The sequence below is a fragment of the Saccopteryx bilineata genome, chromosome 1 (assembly GCF_036850765.1).
Source record: "Saccopteryx bilineata isolate mSacBil1 chromosome 1, mSacBil1_pri_phased_curated, whole genome shotgun sequence".
Taxonomy (NCBI): domain Eukaryota; kingdom Metazoa; phylum Chordata; class Mammalia; order Chiroptera; family Emballonuridae; genus Saccopteryx; species Saccopteryx bilineata.
In genome coordinates, this window is record NC_089490.1 from 386,734,372 (window position 1) to 386,757,143 (window position 22,772).

A 22,772-nucleotide genomic window follows, 5' to 3' on the forward strand; every position below is an offset into this window, starting at 1 on the left:
TTCTAATGTTGCTATAATGAATGTGTTTTACATGTCTGTCATTTTTGTTTGCTGAGAGAGGAGTAAAGGGAAGACATAACAGCTTTAAATGTGTCTTCCATAAAATGCCTTACCAGTAGGACCACCAGGTGCACTCCAGAGAAATATCTTACTTTTGAGGGATAGTGCCCACCTCAGCATCACTCCTCTGACCTACCGTCTCCCTTCCCATTCTCAGGTGATACAAAATCTTGGCAAAGACCACTATCCGCCACAGTCACTTGAACAGATTGGCACACGAATTGCCAAAGTGTTGGAAAAGGTAAGTTGCCCTATAGGGAAGCTGGCACTGTTGCCCACCTTCTGACTTTCCCAGAGTGCCACTTAGTGGCGCTCACCTCCTCTGTGAGCTGTTTGCACGTGGCCACTAAAGGGATAACGTGAAATAACCCCACACACTGTTCCAGTCCCTTTTCCGTTGTTTTCCCCATCCCTTGGTTAGTATTTTTTGCTTCTTTGCTTACCTTCTGCGGTGAACCCGACCTAATCAGTTTTCTGTTCTTGACTCCGGCATGGGTGTGTAGAGGTTGTGGTGTTCTGGTGGGAAAGAATATTTGGTATTGCAGAGTAAGGATGGGAAGTACCTCTTTAAATAAACTGCTCACAAAAATAAGGGGGTATTGTATCGTTTCCTATTCATTTTGAAATATCCCTTCATTTTTGTGAGCAGTGTATCTTTCTCTCTTGAAATCACGAAACAAAATGTGTGCAAAATTTCTTTTTCATACTAAGAGTCTCTAAGACTACTCATCTGCCTCTGTGTGATATTTATGTAGAGAGGAGGGGTTTTGACACTAAAATTAATTATGTTATGGCTCCATACCTCTCCTCTTTACTCTTATAATAGTGAAGAACTTAGCGATTAAGAGACTCCGCTCAGCTTCGGCTCTGACCTGGCAGTAAGGTGGGGATGTGAGAGTCACGGCCGGTTAAAGCAGAGGAAGTGGAAGGCACGCAGCAGCCACTGTTCCTCGTCAGTCCTGAAACCCATCTGGACACATGTCACCATTGCCCCCAGTTCCAGAATGGGACTATTTCTGGCAGTTGAGAACATTTCCTTTTCTAACCCTGCAAGTAGCTTGAAAGCATTTTCTCTAAATTCTGCTTGAAAACTACTCAGTTCCTTGTTTAGTTCTCTCTCTATATACCGTGTTATACGTGATTTTTAAAAAACCACCTGTCATTCTCTGCATCCTTCCTGAAAGCCTTCCTCACCAAGTCCACACTGTGGTGGCTCGTTTTCCTGTGCTGCAGGGTACAGCCTCACTGTTTGCTTTGCCAATAGACAATGAAGCCGCCTTTCTGGCATCGGACAGTGAGGTCCTCAGAGCTCATCCAGCCTCTTCTAATCATCCTGTGGCCACTTTTTTAGCAAATATCTACAACCTGTTCCCAAAATGATGCCACATGTTTAAACTTTGTTATGGCAACACTCCCTTGATACCAAGTACTATTTCAGTTATCTGTTTCTGCCTAAAAAACCAACTCCAAAATTTACTGGCTTAAACAAAATTTTTATTTGCTCAAAATTCTGCAGTGTCAGTTGAGCCCAGCTGGGCATTTCTTCTGGTCTGTTTGGCGCCGTGCATGCAACTCCAGACATGCAGAGCCTCCCCAAGGGCTGGCCTCCCGAGCGAGCTTTACCCACGAGCCTGGCGCCCCAGCCGAGTGGCTGGAGTGGCCCAGCCACAGCTGGGTGTGTCCTCTCCCCAGGTGGCCGCCCCAGCAGCGTAGCTGGGCCTTTTCCCAGTGTGGCTCAGGGCCCTCCCAGAGCCTGACCAGGCACTGGACAGCACCACTCTATCCAGGGAAGAGCCAGGCCGGCTCAGTGTCAAGGGCAAGGAGATGTCCTCCATCCGCTCGTTATGACAAAGACCGTGGGGCGCACGCGCCCATCTCGAATCTACCAGTTCCCTTCAGAGGAGTGGCAAGGCTGAGGGCTCCCCAGCAGCCATGAGGAACACCAGGAGCCCACGTACAACCTCTTCAAAGCTGGAAGAAATGAACAACACGCCTAGAATTCTATACCATCAAAAACATCCCCCAGATATTAAGATGGAAAGAAGATGTGTTCAAACCAACAGAAATCCAGAGAATTTGGCACCAGTAGGCCTGCCCTGAAATGAGCAGTAAAGGGAGTTCTTCAGGAGGTGGTCCCAGATAGGAATGTGAGCACGCAGGAGGGAGCGAGAGCGCTGGAAAGGGAAAGGGAAGTGCACGGCGATGCACAGAGTACGAGCGGCGGCAGAGCCCTGAGCAGCCGCAGCCTCCGGTGTGCTGACGTGGCTGCTGGTCGGTGTGCTGTCGTGGCTGCTGGTCGGTGTGCTGACGTGGCTGCTGGTCGGTGTGCTGACGTGGCTGCTGGTCGGTGTGCTGACGTGGCTGCTGGTCGGTGTGCTGTCGTGGCTGCTGGTCGGTGTGCTGACGTGGCTGCTGGTCGGTGTGCTGACGTGGCTGCTGGTCGGTGTGCTATCGTGGCTGCTGGTCGGTGTGCTGACGTGGCTGCTGGTCGGTGTGCTGACGTGGCTGCTGGTCGGTGTGCTGTCGTGGCTGCTGGTCGGTGTGCTATCGTGGCTGCTGGTCGGTGTGCTGACGTGGCTGCTGGTCGGTGTGCTGACGTGGCTGCTGGTCGGTGTGCTATCGTGGCTGCTGGTCGGTGTGCTGACGTGGCTGCTGGTCGGTGTGCTGACGTGGCTGCTGGTCGGTGTGCTGACGTGGCTGCTGGTCGGTGTGCTGATGTGGCTGCTGGTCGGTGTGCTGACGTGGCTGCTGGTCGGTGTGCTGTCGTGGCTGCTGGTCGGTGTGCTGTCGTGGCTGCTGGTCGGTGTGCTGACGTGGCTGCTGGTCGGTGTGCTGTCGTGGCTGCTGGTCGGTGTGCTGTCGTGGCTGCTGGTCGGTGTGCTGACGTGGCTGCTGGTCGGTGTGCTGACGTGGCTGCTGGTCGGTGTGCTGTCGTGGCTGCTGGTCGGTGTGCTGACGTGGCTGCTGGTCGGTGTGCTGACGTGGCTGCTGGTCGGTGTGCTGTCGTGGCTGCTGGTCGGTGTGCTGACGTGGCTGCTGGTCGGTGTGCTGACGTGGCTGCTGGTCGCTGCAACACACGAAGGGAGGGTGTGGATGGAGGTTAGGAGTCCTGAGGTTTCACTGGTACCGGCCCACTAGTAACAGTAGTCGTTTGTGTTGGACTGTCATAAGTAGGGATGCACATTTTAAGCTGTAGTCTAACTACTAAAAATGGGTTTAAAATGTAATTTAATTGAAGGAAAGTGGGATAATGTAAAACATTTGATTAATTCAGAGAAAGTCAAACGCACAGGCGCATAAAAATAGGACACAGTAAAAACAGAGCCAAGAATATCAGTAATTAAGTACAAAAAGGTTATATAATTGAAGCATTTTCTATGGAATAGATTTTTTTAAATCTAACCTATGTTGCTTATATGGAAACACTTTAAATATTAAAGTGTTTAAAGGGTACAGAGGGTTAAAAGTACAACAGTGGAGAATATTACACTAGACAATAAGAAAACAAGTATAGCTACAGTCTTGTTAGAAACGATGAGCTTTGAAATAGGAACCATTACTAGAGTGAGAGGGGTAACATGAAAGGTGGATAATGGTAGCCGCTAGGGATGATACCGAGCGTCGGAGCTCTCCTAACTGCTAGCAGGTGTCTGGCATGGCACGTCATTTCGGAAAACAGTTTGGTCGTCTGTTGAAAGTTAAGCATATTATGACCCAGTAATTTTGCTGCTAGGTGTTTATTAAAGATATATGAAAACACACATCCACAAAATTCTTTTTTTTTTTAAATGTTCATAACAGATTTATTCATAATAGGTAAAATACCTGGAAACAGATGCCCATCATTAGAAGAATGGATAAACAATGGTATAGTTATATGATGGATACTACTCAGCTTTCTTGCTGAGATCCAACATACATATTGATGAATCTCAAAAATACACTAATAAAAGATGTTGGGCCTGACCAGGCAGTGGCGCAGTGGATAGAGCATTGGACTGGGATGCGGAGGACCCAGGTTTGAGACCCTGAGATTGCCAGCTCATCTGGAATGAGCAAAAAGAAAAAAAAAAAAAAAGCTCACCAGCTTGGACCCAAGGTCCTTGGCTTGAACAAGGGGTTACTCAGTCTGCTGAAGGCCCGCGGTCAAGGCACATATGAGAAAGCAATCAATGAACAACTAAGGTGTCGCAACGAAAAACTAATGATTAATGCTTCTCATCTCTCTCCGTTCCTGTCTGTCTGTCCCTGTCTATCCCTCTCTCTAACTCTCTGTCTCTGTAAAAAAGAAAAAAAAAAAGATGTTGGATACCAAAAAAAAAAAAAAAAAGTGCCTAATGAGTGATCTCCACTCTGAAATTCTAGCATGGGCAACACTAACCTGTGGTGATAGAAATCAGATCAGCCTGACCAGGCGGTGGCACAGTGGAGAGAACACTGGCCTGGGACACAGAGGACCCAGGTTTGAAACCCCGAGGTCGCAGGCTTGAGCATGGGCTCATCTGGCTTGAGCACAGGCTTACCAGCTTGAGCAGGGGTCCCCAAACTACGGCCTGCGGGCCACATGCGGCCCCCTGAGGCCATTTATCCGGCCCCCGCTGCACTTCCGGAAGGGGCACCTCTTTCATTGGTGGTCAATGAAAGGAGCACATTGACCATCTCATTAGCCAAAAGCAGGCCCATAGTTCCCATTGAAATACTGGTCAGTTTCTTGCAGTGTGCATAGGGATTTGTTCATAGTTTTTTTATAGTCCGGCCCTCCAACTGTCTGAGGGACAGTGAACTGGCCCCCTGTGTAAAAAGTTTGGGGACCCCTGAGCTTGAGCATGGGGTCGCTGGCTTGAGCCCAAAGGTTGCTGGCTTGAAGCCCAAGGTTACTGGCTTGAGCCCAGGGTCTCTGGCTTGAGCAAGGGGTCACTCTGCTGTAGCCCCCCCAATCAAGGCACATATAAGAACAACTAAGGTGCCACAATGAAGAATTGATGCTTCTTATCTCTCTCCCTTCCTGTCTGTCTGTTTCTGGTTTTGTTTTTTTTTTTTTGTTTTTGTTTTTTTTTTTTTTTTTCATTTTTCTGAAGCTGGAAACAGGGAGAGACAGTCAGACAAACTCCCGCATGCGCCCGACCGGGATCCACCCGGCACGCCCACCAGGGGCGACGCTCTGCCCACCAGGGGGCGATGCTCTGCCCATCCTGGGCATCGCCATGTTGCGACCAGAGCCACTCTAGCGCCTGAGGCAGAGGCCACAGAGCCATCCCCAGCGCCCGGGCCATCTTTGCTCCAATGGAGCCTTGGCTGCGGGAGGGGAAGAGAGAGACAGAGAGGAAAGCGCGGCGGAGGGGTGGAGAAGCAAATGGGCGCTTCTCCTGTGTGCCCTGGCCGGGAATCGAACCCGGGTCCTCCGCACGCTAGGCCGATGCTCTACCGCTGAGCCAACCGGCCAGGGCTAGTTTCTGTTTTTTTTCTCTGAGTCTCTCTGTCTCTTGTGGAAGGAAGGAAGGAAGGGAGGGAGGGAGGGAGGGAGGGAGGGAGGGAGGGAGGGAGGGAAGGAAGGAAGGAAGGAAGGAAGGAAGGAAGGAAGGAAGGAAGGAAGGAAGGAAGGAGAAAGAGAGAAGATCTGTGATTGCTTTGTGGGGGGAAAGGGTTAACTGGGAAGCATTTTTAAAGGACTTTCCGAATAATTAGAAGTTTTCTGTCTTTAATTGTCAAAACTAAATGTTACATTTAAGAGCTGAGCATTGCCAGACCTGTGGTGGCACAGTGGATAAAGCGTCGACCTGGAAATGCTGAGGTCGCCGGTTCAAAACCCTGGGCTTGCCTGGTCAAGGCACATATGGGAATTGATGCTTCCTGCTCCTCCCCCCTTCTCTCTCTCTCTCTCTCCCCTCTCTATAACGAATAAATAAAATCTTTAAAAAAAAAAAGCTGAGCATTTCGCTCTGTTAATTATACCTGTATTTTTTTAGTGAAGGTTAAATAAATAATTTACACCACCAAAAACTGATAGATGTACGTGTAATCAACAGACTTGCTCTACAAGTCACTAGAGGGATTTGTTTAGACCACAGGAAAACCATCCCAGATGGAAACTCAGAAATACAAGAAAAAATGAAGACCAGCAGAGAAGATAAATATTAACTATAAAAGAGCATGCCTATACTAAATAATGAAAGTAGTGTTTTCTGAGGTTAAAATTCATGACAACAATAATACAGAAAGCAGAAGGGAGCTGCATGGACCATCAAGGTAGTCTTAGGTCCATTAGACATTTCACTCTACTATCGGCCTCACTTGGGATGCACTTCAAAGGATAGTGGGTAGGAAACTACAACCGCACCAGGCGTGTACCTCCCTAGACATGGTAAACTGGACAGCACACCTAGACAAAGACATTATGAGGAAGAAAACTGTAGGTTAATCTCACTCATGAATTTAGGTATCAAAACCATAAGCAAAATACTAACAGACTGAATCCAATGGCATTTTTTTAAGATGCACCTTCACCAAGTTGGGTTTATCCCAGAAATGCAAAAATGGTTTAACTATGGAAAAATCTTAAATTACATTCACCAAATTAAAGAAGAAAGATTATGAAATCATTTCAGTAGATTGCATTTGATAAAATTCAGTACCGCCTGACCTGTGGTGGCGCAGTGCATAAAGCGTCGACCTGGAAATGCTGAGGTCGCCGGTTCAAAACCCTGGGCTTGCCTGGTCAAGGCACATATGGGAGTTGATGCTTCCAGCTCCTCCCCCCTTTTCTCTCCCTGTCTCTCCTCTAAAAAAAAAAAAAGAAAAAGAAAAAAAAAATTCAGTACCGTTCATGACATAAAACTAATATAAATTAGAATAGACAAAAGAAAAGAAATAAGAAAATAGACAATGAATTCCTTAATCTGATGGAAAGAATAAACAAAACATCTACATCAAAGATGATTGTTAATGGGGGAAATCAGGAAAAAGATTGCCCGCTTCTTTTCAACCTTATACTGAGAGTCCTAGCAAGTAAAACCAAGTAAAAGAAGTTAAGGGCGGCCCTGGCCTGTTGGCTCAGCGGTAGAGCATCGGCCTGGTGTGCGGGGGACCCGGGTTCAATTCCCGGCCAGGGCACATAGGAGAAGCGCCCATTTGCTTCTCCACCCCCCACCCCCCCTCCTTCCTCTCTGTCTCTCTCTTCCCCTCCCGCAGCCAAGGCTCCATTGGAGCAAAGATGGCCCGGGCGCTGGGGATGGCTCCTTGGCCTCTGCCCCAGGCGCTAGAGTGGCTCTGGTCAGGGCAGAGCGATGCCCCAGAGGGGCAGAGCATCGCCCCCTGGTGGGCAGAGCGTTGCCCCTGGTGGGCGTGCCGGGTGGATCCCGGTCGGGCGCATGCGGGAGTCTGTCTGACTGTCTCTCCCCGTTTCCAGCTTCAGAGAAATACAAAAAAAAAAAAGTTAAGGGCATAAGTAGTAGGAAGAAAAAAAATACATTCAGAAATTATATGATTATCTACATAGCAAACCCCAAAGAATCTACAAATTGTTAGAAATAACATTTTAACTATAAAAATAAATTATACCTCTATACAGCAGCAAAATAATATTAAGAAAGTAATTTTTAAAAAAATATTTGCATTGATAGAAAAATATAAAGTTCCCAGTTATAAATCTAACAAAACAAATTGTAAGATCTGTGTGTAGAAAGTGATAAAACCTATTGAAAGTCATTTTAAAAGACCTAAAATAGCCTGGCCAGGCGGTGGCGCAGTGGATGGAGTGTCGGACTGGGATGCGGAGGACCCCGTTTCGGGACCCTGCGGTCGCTGGCTTGGGCGCAGGCTCATCTGGGTTGAGCAAAAAAAAAAAAAAAAAAGCTCACCAGCTCGGACCCAAAGTCGCTGGCTCAAGCAGGGGGTCACTCAGTCTGCTGAAGGCCCACGGTCAGGGCACATATGGGAAAGCAATCAATGGACAACTAAGGTGTCACAGCGAGAAACTGATGCTTCTCATCTCCGTTCCTGTCTGTCTGTCCCTATCTATCCCTCTCTCTGACTCTCTCCTCTGTCCCTGTAAAAAAAAAAAAAAGACCTAAATAAACAGGTTTATAATGTTCGTGGATAAAAAGACACACATAAACATGTCTGCTTTCCCCAATTTGTTTTATAGAGTCATTGCTATTATAATAATAATTTTTTAAAAGGCATTTTTGTGGCACTTGAAAAGCAGATCTTGCCCCTGGCCAGCTGGCTCAGTGGTAGAGTGTTAGCCAGGCATGTGGATGTTCTGGGCTAGATTCCTGGTAAGGGCACACAGGAAAGGTACCCATCTGCCTCTCCACCCCTCTTGCTTTTCTCTCTCTCTCTCTCTCTCTTTCTCTCTCTCTCTCTCTTTCTCTCTTCCTCTCTCTCTTCCTCCTGCATCCATGGCTCGATTGTAGCAAGTTGGCCCTGAGCACTGAGGATGGCTTCATGGCTACCACCTCAGGTGTTAAGAAGAGCTTCATTGCTGAGCAACAGCAACACCCTCTAGTGGGCTTGCCTGGTGGATCTCAGTCAGAGTGCATGCAAGAGTCTGTCTCTGCCTCCCCTCCTCTCACTGAATAAAGAAAAAAGAAAAGCAGATCTTTACATTTATATGGAAACGTAACAAATAGACATGACACTCTTGAAAAGAAGAATAAGGTTGTAAGAATTGCCATACTTTTATGAAAAATTATAAAATAAGACATTATGCCATTTGCTCAAGAATAAACCAAACTCACTAGTGGAACTAAATAGAAAGCCCAGGACAGACTCATAAAATAACTGCAGAAGATGAATGGGAAGAGGAGGCCCATTGAAGAGGCTGTGCTGGAGCAATTGCTTAGTTATCTTCAATCTTGACCTTACATCTGACACAAAAAAATCAATTCTGTGTGAATTAAGGACTCGGGTATCAAAAACTAAACTTGAAGAATTAGAGTAAAATATGGGAGATGTTCTCTGTGGCCTTGGAGTACAGAACAATTTTTTTTTTTAAATAATAAAAGCATTAAACATAAAGAAAATGTTCAAGTACATTAAGTTTAAATTTTTTTAATTAAAGATGTTTTTAAATTAAGCAGATAAGCCAGAGTAAGAGAAATGATAGATAACACATTTAACCTACAAGGATTAGTATGTAAAACATAGAAATAAAATGAGAAAAACAATAAAACAAAAATGCATAAAAGATATTAACAGACATTTCATGGAAGAAAGAGATGTGTGTGTGTGTGTGTGTGTGTGTGTGTATATATATATATATATAACCAATAAACACAAGAAACAGTTCTCAATGTCATTTCTAATCAAGAAGTGCAATAGAAGACCCCTAATGATAATACCAAGGATTAGAAAGGAAATTGATTGAGGGGTACTTTTAAACATTGATAGGGTTGTGAAACGTCACAACTCCTTAAGGAAACATTTGGCATTCTCCTGTTATTTGGATATTTGCATATCCTATGACCCAGTAATTTCACTCCTAGGTATTCTAGACTACAGAAACAAAACTCTTTGTGCATTTATATGCAACAGTAGACTTAAAAACAGGAAATAACTCAAAGCCCGCATCTACAGAATATGAATAAACACATTATAGTATATTCCCTTGATGGACATTTAATTGTGCAGCGAGGAAATTGAACTAAAGCTACATAGAACAACGTGGATGAATCTTGGAAGTAGTGTGTTGAGTAAAAACCCCAAGACCCAGTAGACTGCTTAAAGGTATTACACCATTTTTATACTGCCCAGAAAGAGGTTAACTAAATATATTATTGAGCAAATAGATATGTGTGTGAGTGATAGAATGGTGTTTGAACAGTGGATGTACCTCTGGAGAAAAGGCCAGAGGCTGGAATAGTGTAAGAGCATAAAGGCAGATGCAAGTTCATTCTTTGATAGATAGGATGGCAGTTTCTGGGATATCCATTATTTTGTGTTTTACAGCGTAAGTATATTTTATATGGTTACATATTTGTTATATATAATTGAATAAATGTGTTCTTTTATATGTGTCAAATATTGACATTAAAGAAAGATGATTTTATTTCTTCAAGAAAGAATCCTTTGGGGAAGCTAGTCAAGGGATCAAGTCACCAAGAAGGAAGAACCAGTCAGGCTAACTTCATTTTTTGTTTGTTTGTTTGTTTCCTGTATTTTTCTGAAGCCAGAACCGGGGAGAGACAGTCAGACAGACTCCCGCATGCGCCCGACCGGGATCCACCCGGCACGCCCACCAGGGGGCGACACTCTGCCCACCAGGGGGCGATGCTCTGCCCCTCCCGGGCGTCGCTCTGTTGCGACCAGAGCCACTCTAGTGCCTGGGGCAGAGGCCAAGGAGCCATCCCCAGCGCCCGGGCCATCTTTGCTCCAGTGGAGCCTCGGCTGCGGGAGGGGAAGAGAGAGACAGAGAGGAAGAAGAGGGGGAAGGGGTGGAGAAGCAGATGGGTATTTCTCCTGTGTGCCCTGGCCGGGAATCGAACCCAGGACTTCTGCACGCCAGGCCGATGCTCTACCACTGAGCCAACCGGCCAGGGCTAACTTCAGATTTCTCTGCATCAGCTGTCCACGCCAAGAGGCAGTGGAGCAACACCAACCTATTATTCAGGGAAAGAAAGGACAAGCCACAACTTCATATCGAGCCAGCTGTCCTCAGGTGAAGGCTGCAGACGGAAAGTTTTGAACATAAACAACTATATTCGTTGCCTAGGGCTGCCAGAACAAAATACCACAATAGAAATTCTTTTCTCACAATTCCGGGGGCTATAATACTAATACTCAGATGCCAGGAGGCTTGGTTGCCTCTGAGTCCTCTCTCCTGGCCTTGCAAATGTCAGTGTTCCTGCTGCCTCCTCCCATGGGCATCTTGTTGTACATGTGACCCTGGCATGTCATCTCTTTTTGTTTCTATAAATCCTTCCAGATCCCTTTAGATTGGATCAGAATGCCATATACATGGCCTCATTTTAACTCAGTTACATCTTTAAAGCTCTTACCTCCAAATACAAGTTACATTCTGAGGCACTAGTACCAGAAGTTGTGACCGCAAACATGAATTTGGGGGGAACACATGTCAGCTCGTAACAACCTCAAAGAATGTCGTTTCTGTGAACTCTTCTTAAGGAAACTGCTAGACAATGGCCTTCAGCCAACCAAGAGATGACCGGGGAGACCTCACAAAAGTTCTTGTCAGTGGTCAGTGAGTATATTTAACTGTAGAACCAATACAGAAACAGGTGGGCAATAAGGTGGTAGGACAAAGTATAAATTCTATATGCCCTGACAGTGAAGAATGATAAAATTACCAAAAATATAAAAAAAAGAAAAAGACTGGAAAAAGGAAATAAGTGAAGAACGATGGTAAGTTTTCTGATGGCCTCATCCGAAATTGCTGGAAATTAGAGATAATCTATCCGTCGGACAAATGAAATAGCTAGGAAAATCCAAAACTAGACCTAAATAAGTCCTAGAATTTTGTTTGTGGTAAAGGCAGCATCTTAGTGGGGGGAAGAGATGAATTATTCATTGACTGTTATTGTCACAACTTAGTAGCCATCTGGAAAAAAATAAAATTGAAGCCATATTACTTATACCAAGTTGAATTTCAAATGGATCAAATTTTAATATGAAAAAGTAAACTATAAAAGTTATAAAATGTCTTGATATCCTTGAAGTAAGCAAGACCTTTCCAACTACAACTTGAAATCCAGAAGTCATTGGAGATAAAGAAACTGAACTGTATAGAAATTGAAAGTCCAGAGGTGAACTTCAGAAAACTGAGGGAATGTATCAGTAATTCATATCACAGGCAATGGACTCATCTTCCTAATATATAGAGAGCTTTTTCAAATAAGACAAAAACTTCCCAGAAAAATTTAAAAAACATATAAGAACAGATACTATACAGAAAAATACAAGAGGACCTCAAGCACGAAATGGTGACCAGCTCCTCCCAGGAGGCAGGGGCACTCAGAGTTCGGTGGGAGGTTAAATTGTCACAGTCCTGTGGAGGACAATGTGGTGATACCCATCAGAATGACAAGTGTGTATCCCCTTGACATAGCATTCTGCACCTGAAAATGGAGCCTACAAATGCAAAATTACACCTGACAGGTTTTTTTGTGCAGCATTATTTGTAATAGTAAACACTGGGGAAGAGAGGGATATTCATTAACAAGAATCTAATAAATAATGGTACAGCCATACAACGAAATACACAGTTCATAACAAAAGAACAAGGCTTTCCACACATTGATGGAAAAAGATCTCCAAGTTGTATTGTTTAGTGAAAAAAAGGAAAATGCAGGTGACTGGTACCTCTTATATAAGTAATAAGTAATGGAAAAAGAGTGGGTGTATAAGTCTGTATTCATAATTACTTGTATAAAGCAGAAAATCCTAGAAGATTACATAAGAAACTAAAAATATGTTTATTGATACACAAGACAGGAGGGAGACTTTTCACTGTGTAACTTTGTACAATTCCCAGTTTTTGAAACATGTAAGTAAGTTTCCTGTTCAAAAAGTTAAGCAAATTTTAAATTAGGAAGAACATGGACATGAAATACAGTTCTGCCGTTTAGTAGTTGAGTAGATTTGGACAAGTACTCAGCCTCTCTGAATCGTAGTTTTCCCATCTATAAAAAGGCTGAAGTATATAGTGGGAGCAGGCTCCTGAGATTGTTATTAGGATTAATGAAGGGTGAATGTAAGGGACCTAGCAGCATGCCGGCCCCTAGTAACTATTCAGTTAAATGGTTATTAGCTCGTGCTACTGTTCTTAATCTCGGCAGTAAGTGAATATGTTATTTAAGAGTCACCAACTTGAGCTGACCATTCCCTCGTAGAACCAGACGTCCTGGGTCCTCTCCAGCATGGCGGCCCTCTACTGGAGAGTGAGAGGCCAAGGGAAGAAGGCCATCGACTGCCTCCGCCAGGCCCTCCACTACTCCCCACACCACGCCAAGGTGAGTGGGGCTCAGAGAGGGGAGTCTCCGGCCCTTGGTCCTTTCCAGTGGCCAATGGTTTGTTCTGAGGTTTTCACTTACTCGGCCAGTAAAATGGCGGAAGACTAGCACGGGGCGGAAGAACCTGCCACCGTCCGCCTGGCACCCGCAAGCCTGCTAGTTGTATGCTCATTCACGGCTTCTCCACCTCAGCGAGGTGGAACATGGGAGGAGGCTGTCAGGTCACTGTGAGAGATTACATCACTTTTACATTTATTTATTGGTTTCAGAGAGAGAGGAAAGGGGGAGAGACAGAGACAGAAACGGAAACATCTGTCTGTTTTGGTATGTGCCCTGACAGGGAATCAAACCGGCAACCTTCGTGTGTTGGGGTGATGCTCTAACCCCATGGTTGGCAAACCACGGCTCGCGAGGCACATGCAGCTCTTTGGCCCCTTGAGTGTGGCTCTTCCACAAAATACCACGTGCAGGCGCTACCTTGATAAGGAATGTACCTACCTATATAGTTTAAATTTAAACACTTTGGCTCTCAAAAGAAATTTCAATCGTTGTACTGTTGATATTTGGCTCTGTTGAGTAATGAGTTTGCCGACCACTGCTCTAACCAACCAAGCCATCAGGCCAGGGTGCGATTACATCATTTAGTACCCTTCTGCTGTATGTAATCAGAGCCACCCAACACAGCCAATACACTGGCCCAGGCAGGCCATCGCCCTGGAGTTCTGGACACAGCTGAACCCCTGGGCCTGGAGGCCTGTTGTACTTGTTTTGCTTGCGCTCCTGACTTAAGCTTGCTTCCAGACACAGAAAGAAGTAAATTTCCATTTCTTCATGTGTATCAGCCAGTTCCTGTTCTTTGTCTTCACCTCTTACACACACACAAACACAAAACAGTACACCCCTGTAACATCAATCTTTTCAAAAAAGCCTGTTATTGTTATGAAAATGTACAATGGGGGGGACATAGACAGGGACAGACAGAAAGGGAGAGAGATGAGAAGCATCAGCTCATAGTTGTGGTACTTTCAGTTCATTGATTGATGTCTCATATATGCCTTGATCAGGGGCAGGGGCAGGCAGCTACAGCTGAGCCAGCAACTCCTTGCTCAAACCAGCAACCTTGAGCTCAAGCCAGCGACCTTGGGCTCAAGCCAGCAACCTTTGGGCTCAAGCCAGCAACCCCACACTCAGGCTGGTAAGCCCATGCTCAGGCCAGTAACCTCGGGTTTTTGTACCTGCGTCCTTAGCATCCCAGGTCAATGCTCTATCCACTGCGCCACCACCAGGTCAGGCAAGAATGTACAGTTTTTTAACAGTACATGAGGTCTGCATTAATCTCCAGATCTCATACTTCCTCCAGACTTGGCTCCAAACTTGACATACAGTTGATGTCTTTGTTCATAAGGGCAGTATAGGGAGGGGGGGGCGGGTTCAGGCTCTGCTGTCACACATTGCCGAGTTCAAACACAGCTCTGCCTCAGACTAGCTTTGTTGTGATTTGAGGCAAGTTATTGAACCTTTATGACCTCATATACTGTTATGCACTCTTATGGGTGTCCAATTGGGATGAGGATGAGTCCTTCCCCCAGTCTTATTTCTTCTGTGTCTCCTATAGAACCCAGTACAATGTGATAACAGTTGCTCAGGTAATACATTTAAAGGGATTATTTGTGATGATATAATGTTGCCACCTGTTGAACCCATCCTTCACTGCTCTTTTCTGCCAGGTGACAGGGCAGGGCCAAAGCTCTAGATTGATGGTCAGAGAGCTTTTTCTGCAAAAAACCAAACAGTGGCAGGCCAGACAGCCTGTGTTGCAACCACACAGTTCTGCCATGGTAACATAAACCAGCCACAGAAATACGTAAAGGAACGGGGATGTTTGGGCTCCGATAAAATGTTACCAAAACAGGCAGCCAGCTGGATGTGGCCTGTGGGCCACATTTGCCAGCCCCTGCTTCAGGTGATGCCATGGTCTTTGCAGAAAATACTTTTGCTCCATGACAGCATGTGGCCTGTGGACAGGTGTCAGTCCATTAGCTATTACCAAGCTGAAACGAGACTGCACCCGAGTGTCAACCAACAACTTCACTTAGCGGAGTGTTTACTCAGCTGACATTTTTAATGTTTTATTTGTGTGTACTTGAGGCAAGACGTTCTTGGTGGAAGAACTAATGCGTTGGTTTATATTCTGGTTGGCCTGCCCCAGACCAGTAGCAAACAGCTGGCCAGCACATAGGTTACCCTGCATCATTTACCGGGAAAGACCAACTGTATTACTTATGATCACGATAACCAAGAACAGAAGCTCACAAAGCAGTGTTCTTGCCTCCTCACCATTCTCCTTCCGCTCCCAGGACGTGCCCCTGATTAGCCTGGCCAACATCTTGCACAACGCCAAGCTTTGGAACGACGCCATCGTGGTGGCCAACATGGCCGTGGAGATCGCGCCCCACTTCGCTGTGAACCACTTCACCCTGGGCAACGTTTACGTGGCAATGGTGAGGCTGGCGTGGAGCAGGGCGCGCCAAGTCCGCGCTGCTCCTCAGTGCAGCATCTTCTTTGATTTCAAAATGTATTTGACTATGTAATGTCCTCCAGTTGCCTGTAGGCTTTGTGTCCCAAATTCCCAGCTCCGCCAAAGGTATATTTTTTGGATAAGGGATTTGTGAAGTTTTAAAACTGGTAAATGAAATTCATCAAGTATTCACAACTGTGTAGTTCACTATGAGTTTAAAAATAATAGCAGAGTCAGATTAACCTGCCATTTTCTGGAGACACCACCTGTTCCAGAAAGCGCTTGCCTCCCGTGCACAGGGACAGACTCACACACCCGTGCGCTGTTCTGGGGAGACTCACACACCCGTGCGCTGTTCCGGGCTGGGCTAGGACCTTCCAGTGCCCTCAGGCCCTGTGCAGATCCTCCTGCACATCTTCACCTTGTTTTATCAGTTTTGTTTACGTGGTTGTCCCTCGCCCCAGAAGGAGGAGTTCCTTAGGGAAAACACTGCTCTTCGTCTGCCCGGTCCCTCCCCACCCCAGTGTTTGGCACTCAGTAGGTGCTCATCAGATGTTCACTGAATGATGAAATACCCCTAGCTTCATGGGATGCCATTGACAGAGAAAATGGCAAACCCATCAGCCAGAACCCTCATTCTGGTCAGAAACAAAGACCGAGTTCAGAGCTTAAAATTCAGGGGTTCCCTAGAAGCCATCCTAGCCACGTTTAACATGAGGACCATGTCACCCACTTCCATTTAAAACTTGGTGTCTCAGCATGGGGCTGTTCCCAGAGTGCGCTTAGTAACAGTTCACAGAACAAGCGGCTTCAGGCTGGGAGTTTCATGAACCACCCTTGACTTCAAAGGCAGGAGGTGTCATCTGGTCAGGCAGGTATCTCTGAACGTGCAGATGTCCCTCTCTGCTGCTTTTTTGTTTTACTTTAAATTAGAGAGAGGGAAGGAGAGACAGAAACATTCATTTTTGTTCCGCTTATTTGTGCATTCATTAGTTGGTTATCATATGTGCCCTTACTGGGCTCAAACCCACAGCGCTGGCATAGCGGGACAATGCTCTAATGACGAATCGAGCTACCAGGCCAGGGCTCCCGTCTGCTTCTTAATACTGAAGAATCTGTTTTCATCCCTAGCAGATGTGAAGTTTTCTACCCTGAATGAGGAATTCCTTCTCTCATTTGGCTAAAAGGAGACATTTAACTAATTGGTTTGGACTCTTGGAGAGTATTAGTCGAAGTAAAAGACAAACACCTTCAGTATGGCGATGATCATTTCTAACCATGTTCCTATTTTGTAAATGTTGGGGAGAATGAACTGTTTCAGAATTTACAAGTCCATGATGTCTGCCTCTCCTTCCACGTCTCCAGCCACAGTAGCTGTTCAGGCAGATGCAGTGAGCAGGTGTCAGGCAGAGTTCAGAGGTCTCTGCGAGGATTACGTGGAAGAATTTCATAGAGCCCCCCCCCAGCTCCCTGCTCCCCGCCCCCACCCAGTTTCTGCTGCACAGCAGGCACTCAGTAATGTCGGTCCTGGCTTGGATCACCAGTTACTGCTGTTGTCAGGTCAGACCCTTGTAAGGTGACCCCCAACCCCGACTCCTGGGCTGTGCTGTGGTTTCCTTTGTGCCATGGCAGCTGCGGGGGTGGAGGAGGCAGCTGTCTGCTCCCAGACCTCACAGCTGCTCTCAGCGCCTTCGGTCCATTGAGAAAAGACTCCCACCAGCACTCAGGTGCCTCTGAGCGCACGGGAGCCCCAGTGCAGGTGAAGTGTGCTGGTAGGCGGCCTTTTAACATTTGTCCCTTTGCCCCTCACAGGAAGAGTTCGAAAAGGCGCTGGTGTGGTACCAGTCCACTCTGAAGCTGCAGCCCGAATTCGTCCCAGCCAAGAACCGGATCCAAACCATCCAGTGTCACCTCATGCTGCGGGGACGGCGTTCTCCTTAGCGCACCCCTCCTCCCTCTCCTCATGCTCCTTAAAAAAAAAGAAAGTAAGAAACCAATCACTGTCGATATCTACTTTTAATGGTGTGTGAAAATAACTGAGTGAGACTCATAACAGGACTTTTACGTCTATGGGAATCGGTCTGTTTTTGTTTTTAAGCTCCCTCTCCCCCCAGCCAACCTCAGAAACACAGATTTCTTAAAGGAAAATGAAGCTTAATGATATTGTGTAAATACTGAGCCAAGACATTTCTGGAGCTGTGCTCTGTCCCCAAGACCTCGAGGCCTGCAGGGTTTCCCCAGGGGCCCGGCCTGCCCCTCGCGGCGAGGACGACCCGCACGCACCCCCTTGCTCCGCTGTAGCCCCTGGTGTCCGGCACGTGCCGAAGCCCACCCGGTGCCCCGGGAGAAGCCCGGCCTTCGCTCCCTCCACTAGGTCTCCGTGCTGCCCCGTCCTGTCCGTCCGTGCCGACACTTCCACACTCTCAGAGGTAGTTTGCAGGGGAGAAATGGGGAAATGGTCTTTAAAACAAAATATTTACAACAGCAGAAACCCTTAGGATCACCTGCTCTCTGTAATGTTATTTATGTTGGGGAGGGAGGGGGGCTGAGAAGGGGAAAAACCAGCAGTGTACAACATCTATATCATTTGTACTTTAGTTACAAATCACAAGGAAACCAGTAAGTTGAAATCCTATATAACAGGTTTATATATATAGAATATGTATATTTGAAGCCCTCTACAGACTGAGTCTGTGTTTTACTAATTCTTGGTTTGCTGTGTTACCCATCTCGGAATAAGGCGTGAGTGGCAGCTCCTCTCTCCGAGGCCTTCCCACGGAGCCCTCAGAAGAGGGCGAGGAGCCGGGGCTGTGGGTCTAAGTACAGTGCCGTTACCTCTGGTCCCGGGAGAATCAGAAACTCCACATTTTGGAATCTTCAAGGGCACATCCTGAGAACAAAAATAAAAGTTGTTTATGAGCAAAATGGGTCTCGAAGTGTGGTTTTTCTTTAGAACCAGGCTCGCTTGGACAGCTGTGAGCCTGCCTGTAACCGGGTCAGATGGGCTCAAGGCCTGGGCTGCCTTCATCTCTTTCCACGGCAGCAGGGGGAGGGGAGAAACCATCCACCAGGCTCCTAGTAGATGAACGTGTTTGGCCAGGAGCCATGCACAACCAGCAGATGTTAGAGCTGGGTACACAGCTGACCTTCCCAGAAAAGGAAGAGTGATGTAAGCCACAAAGGGCCGTCCCCTCAGCTGAGCACGGAGCCTCAGGTTCATCTGGGAGAACCTGGGTGAGCTCCCACCAACATAAAGCATGCATTCCCTCTGGGACGGGGCTCCTGAAGACGGGGCTTCTGTGGACTTCCCAGAACGTTGCCAGACACCAGTCACGGCAAACCCTGGGTCACTGATCTTGGAGTGTTTGGTTCTAGCACAGATGACATAAGTGCCTAAAGCAGATGAGCAGTCAGGACAGACCGTGAATTCTGTCCTTTACGCAGCTAGAGTCCAACTGATTCCAAGCCATTCCAGCAGATGTATTTTGAGAACAAACTCATTTGTTGCTGAGTCAAGTGAGCCTTTAATCGCTAGCAGCGTTTTTATAAATGAACATGCGTGTATTCCTTGCTTCCCCACTTCTTCACAACTTGGTATTTAGTTTCCTGAAACACTCAACAGGTGCTTTTTTGGTTTGGGAGTTGTTTTTTTTTAACTTACCTGCAATGAAATTCACTCTGGTGTACAGTATAACAAATGCATGGAGTCACGCAGCCACTACAACAAGCTATATAACTTCTATCGCCCCCACGAGTCCCTCATGTTGCCCCTTTGTAGTCAAACACCCTTAACACTTAGCGACTGCTCATCCAGTCTCCCCGGTTTTTCTTTTTCCATAGTGTCACAGGAGGGAGCTACCTAGTTTTGGAATCTGACTTCCTTCGTGTAACATGAGGCGCTTGAGATTCATCCATGTTGTTGCATGAATGAGTTCATTACTCCATTGTTGAATAGTGTTCCATCATTTATTCGCCTGTTGGAAGACATTGGGATGTTTCCAGTTTTGGGAGATCATGAATAAAGCTGCAATAAACATTCACATATACAGTAGCTTTTTGTGCGCACATAAGTTTTCATTTCTCTTGAGTAAACAATTCAGCAGCTGTTTTCCTATTGTAGATGTATTGAGTTCCTGCTGTGTTCCAAGAGTATGCTAAAAGTGTTCATGAGATAAAACTCATGTAAGCCTCATGCCAACCCAAAAGTATAGGTCCTATTATTCCGATTTAAAGAATGGGAAAAGGCCCTGGCCGGTTGGCTCAGTGGTAGAGCATTGGCCTGGCATGCAGGAACCCGGGTTCGATTCCCGGCCAGGGCACATAGGAGAAGCGCCCATTTGCTTCTCCACCCCCCCTCCTTCCTCTCTGTCTCTCTCTTCCCCTCCTGCAGCCAAGGCTCCATTGGAGCAAAGATGGCCCGGGTGCTGGGGATGGCTCCTTGGCCTCTGCCCCAGGCGCTAGAGTGGCTCTGGTCGCGGCAGAGCGACACCTGGGAGGGGCAGAGCATCGCCCCCTGGTGGGCAGAGCATCGCCCCTGATGGGCGTGCCGGGTGGATCCCGGTCGGGCACATGTGGGAGTCTGTCTGACTGTCTCTCCCCATTTCCAGCTTCAGAAAAATACAAAAACAATAAAAATAAAAAAAAATAAAGAATGGGAAAACTCAGATTACATAACCTGCCCAAAACCACAGCTGGGAAGCGATGGAGTTGAGGTGCAGGCTCAAGCGCACGACCTCTGGAGCCAGCGTGCCCAGACTCTGCTCTGTATGCCCACTACTTTATTCAATCCTCACAACTATAAAATGAGGTAGACAACGTAACTCCTATTTTATAGCTACAGGGACCATGCTCACAGGTGAAGTAACTGGTTCGTAATTACACAGTATGAGGTGGAGTTCAGATTCACACCAAGCTCAGATGTGTCTCAATTAGAGCACCAAATAAGTTCCCTTAACTGGTCTGCTATACTTCTTTTATGAATAAATTATTTCATGACTACTTCATTCTTCATTGTTCCTTGTTTGTTTTTATTTTTAGAAATTAAATTTAATTGGGTGACATTGATCAATAAGAGTACAAAGTTTTCAGGTAAACATTTCTGGCATTCAACCTGTTGATTGTGTTATGTGCCCATCACCCAAAGTCAGATCATTTCCCATCCCATTGGTCCCTCTCTACTCCGCTCCTCCTCGCCCCCTCCCCCTAGTAAACATTTTATCCCTCTTTGTTTGCAGGTGTGTGGATCTTGTCTCTCTTATATATGTCCATATGTCACGTGTCTCTGTCTCCTAGCACTACTGCACTATATTATATAGTAAATACTTAATGCTGAATGATTGACAAACAATACAATTAATATGTTCCTTTTCTCCATGCTGTTGGAGTTCTGAGGGCTTTCCACCCACATCTTAGAATTTTTTTTGACAACCAATCTCAGGGAAATGAAATATCTTGCTTCTCTACAATGGAGCTTGCACACGTGCGCGCACCCACAAACACATACACACACACACACACACACACACACACACACACACACATCTTTCTGCCTCAGGCTCCCTGCCCTCAATCTGGCTAAGAAAGGAAACAGTAGTCTATGCTTCACTACCCAAGGGCCCTGCACCACTGGTTAAGGCCAATGTGGGGGTGGCCAGCATAGCAGGGCCAGTTTTGTGCAGATAACTCCTCTTTCCTGTGCCTCCAGGAACTCGACTCTGAGTGCCCGCTGTCATCTCCCAACCAGTGGTTGAGCCAGCAGCCGGGAAGAGTGGCTCCTAGCTGGAGCTTTGTGTGGTTATTCTAACAGTCAGACATGTCTTCCCAAAATGTAATCCCGTATTTTCCCTTTGTGGCGCGATGCAACCAGGCAAGTCCGGCTCTACCTGTAAACACTTAATCCAGCGCCTGTTGATGTCCAACACTGTCGTCGAGATCTTAGATGTGGTTTTTGCTCTCAAAGAGCCACATCTAGTGGGAGAGACAAGACAGAGAATTAAAGGACACAGAGTCCACTCTAGCAGAAGCCTGAATTTTGAATACTCAGAAGTAGAGTTCAGTGATGGATCCACTACACAATTCCCTGGGACAATGTCGACTTTCCTAGTGCACACGCCTTGGACTGGACGCTCTGAGCAGAGCCCTCCATGGCTCACCCTCTGCCTGCCTTTCTATGCTTTTCTTTTGCCACTCATTCTTCATTCAGCAAACAGAGATTGACCAAAACACTAATTTGAAAAGACAGACGCACCCCTATGTTCACCGCATCATTTACACTAGCCAAGATACGGAAGCAACCTAAGTATCCATCAATAGATGACATAGGAGAGGTGGTGTGTATGTACAATGGCATATTACTCTGCTATAAAGAAAGAATGAAATTTTACTGTTTGCAACAACATAAATGGACCTAGAGGGTTTTATGCTAAGTGAATAAGTCAAACAGAAAAGGACAAATACCATATAATTTCACTTATTTGTGGAACCTAAAAAACAGAACAAATAAAACAGAAACAGACTCAGAGATACAGAGAACTGTTGAGGGGGAGGGGGGGGGTTGGGGAGGCTGGATGAAAAAGGGGAAGGGATGAAGAAGTATAAACTGGCAGTTACAAAACAGTCCCAGAAATGTAAATCACAACATAGGTAATAGAGCCTATAATATCATAATAACTATGTATGGTGCCAGGTAGGTAACTGGATTTATCAGGGGGATCACTTCATATGTCTAACCACTATGCTGTACACCTGAAACCAATATAACAATGACTGTCAACTGTAATGGAAAACGATAAAAATTACAGAATACACGGATCACTTACTCTGTGCCAGGCACTGCAAATAATTCTACACAGAGGGCGAACAGATCTGGGGGGTGGGAGATCAGGCCAGGGCCAATCATGAGCATCATCAGGAGCAGAGCTAAGGAGTCTGGGCTTTGTCCCAAGGGAAATGGAGAGCCCCTCCCCAGCTTGGACTTCAAGCCACAGTTTAGTGTTTCCCACACGCATCGAACTTCCACACTGCTATGCCTGGGATCGCGCTGTTCCCACTAGCTGAATGCCAGCGCCTCCCACCCATCCCCTTCCCTTCACTGATTTAATTCCACTGGTTTTGTGAGGCATTGTCCACGTGTCACAGGATGCTGTGCTCCTGCAGCACCTGTGGTAACCCCTTTGGGTAGCACACGTCACACTGCATGGGAATGAGCCATCTTTCTTGTCTCTGAT

At 46.4% G+C, this 22,772-nt stretch overlaps 1 protein-coding gene across 5 annotated transcripts in view; it reads left to right on the forward strand.

Moving 5' to 3' along the window:
• The window catches only part of TTC17 (tetratricopeptide repeat domain 17), a 115,884-nt gene extending 97,413 nt beyond the window's left edge, over window positions 1–18,471 (forward strand). For all 5 annotated transcript variants that reach the window (XM_066251318.1, XM_066251314.1, XM_066251316.1 and 2 more), the window contains 4 exons: window positions 218–301; window positions 12,909–13,028; window positions 15,386–15,529; window positions 17,359–18,471. In XM_066251318.1, the coding sequence (XP_066107415.1) occupies window positions 218–301; window positions 12,909–13,028; window positions 15,386–15,529; window positions 17,359–17,487 (477 nt within the window). In that variant the 3' untranslated portion in view covers window positions 17,488–18,471. The remainder of the gene's footprint in view (window positions 1–217; window positions 302–12,908; window positions 13,029–15,385; window positions 15,530–17,358) is intronic.
• Window positions 18,472–22,772: the final 4,301 nt, after the last annotated feature.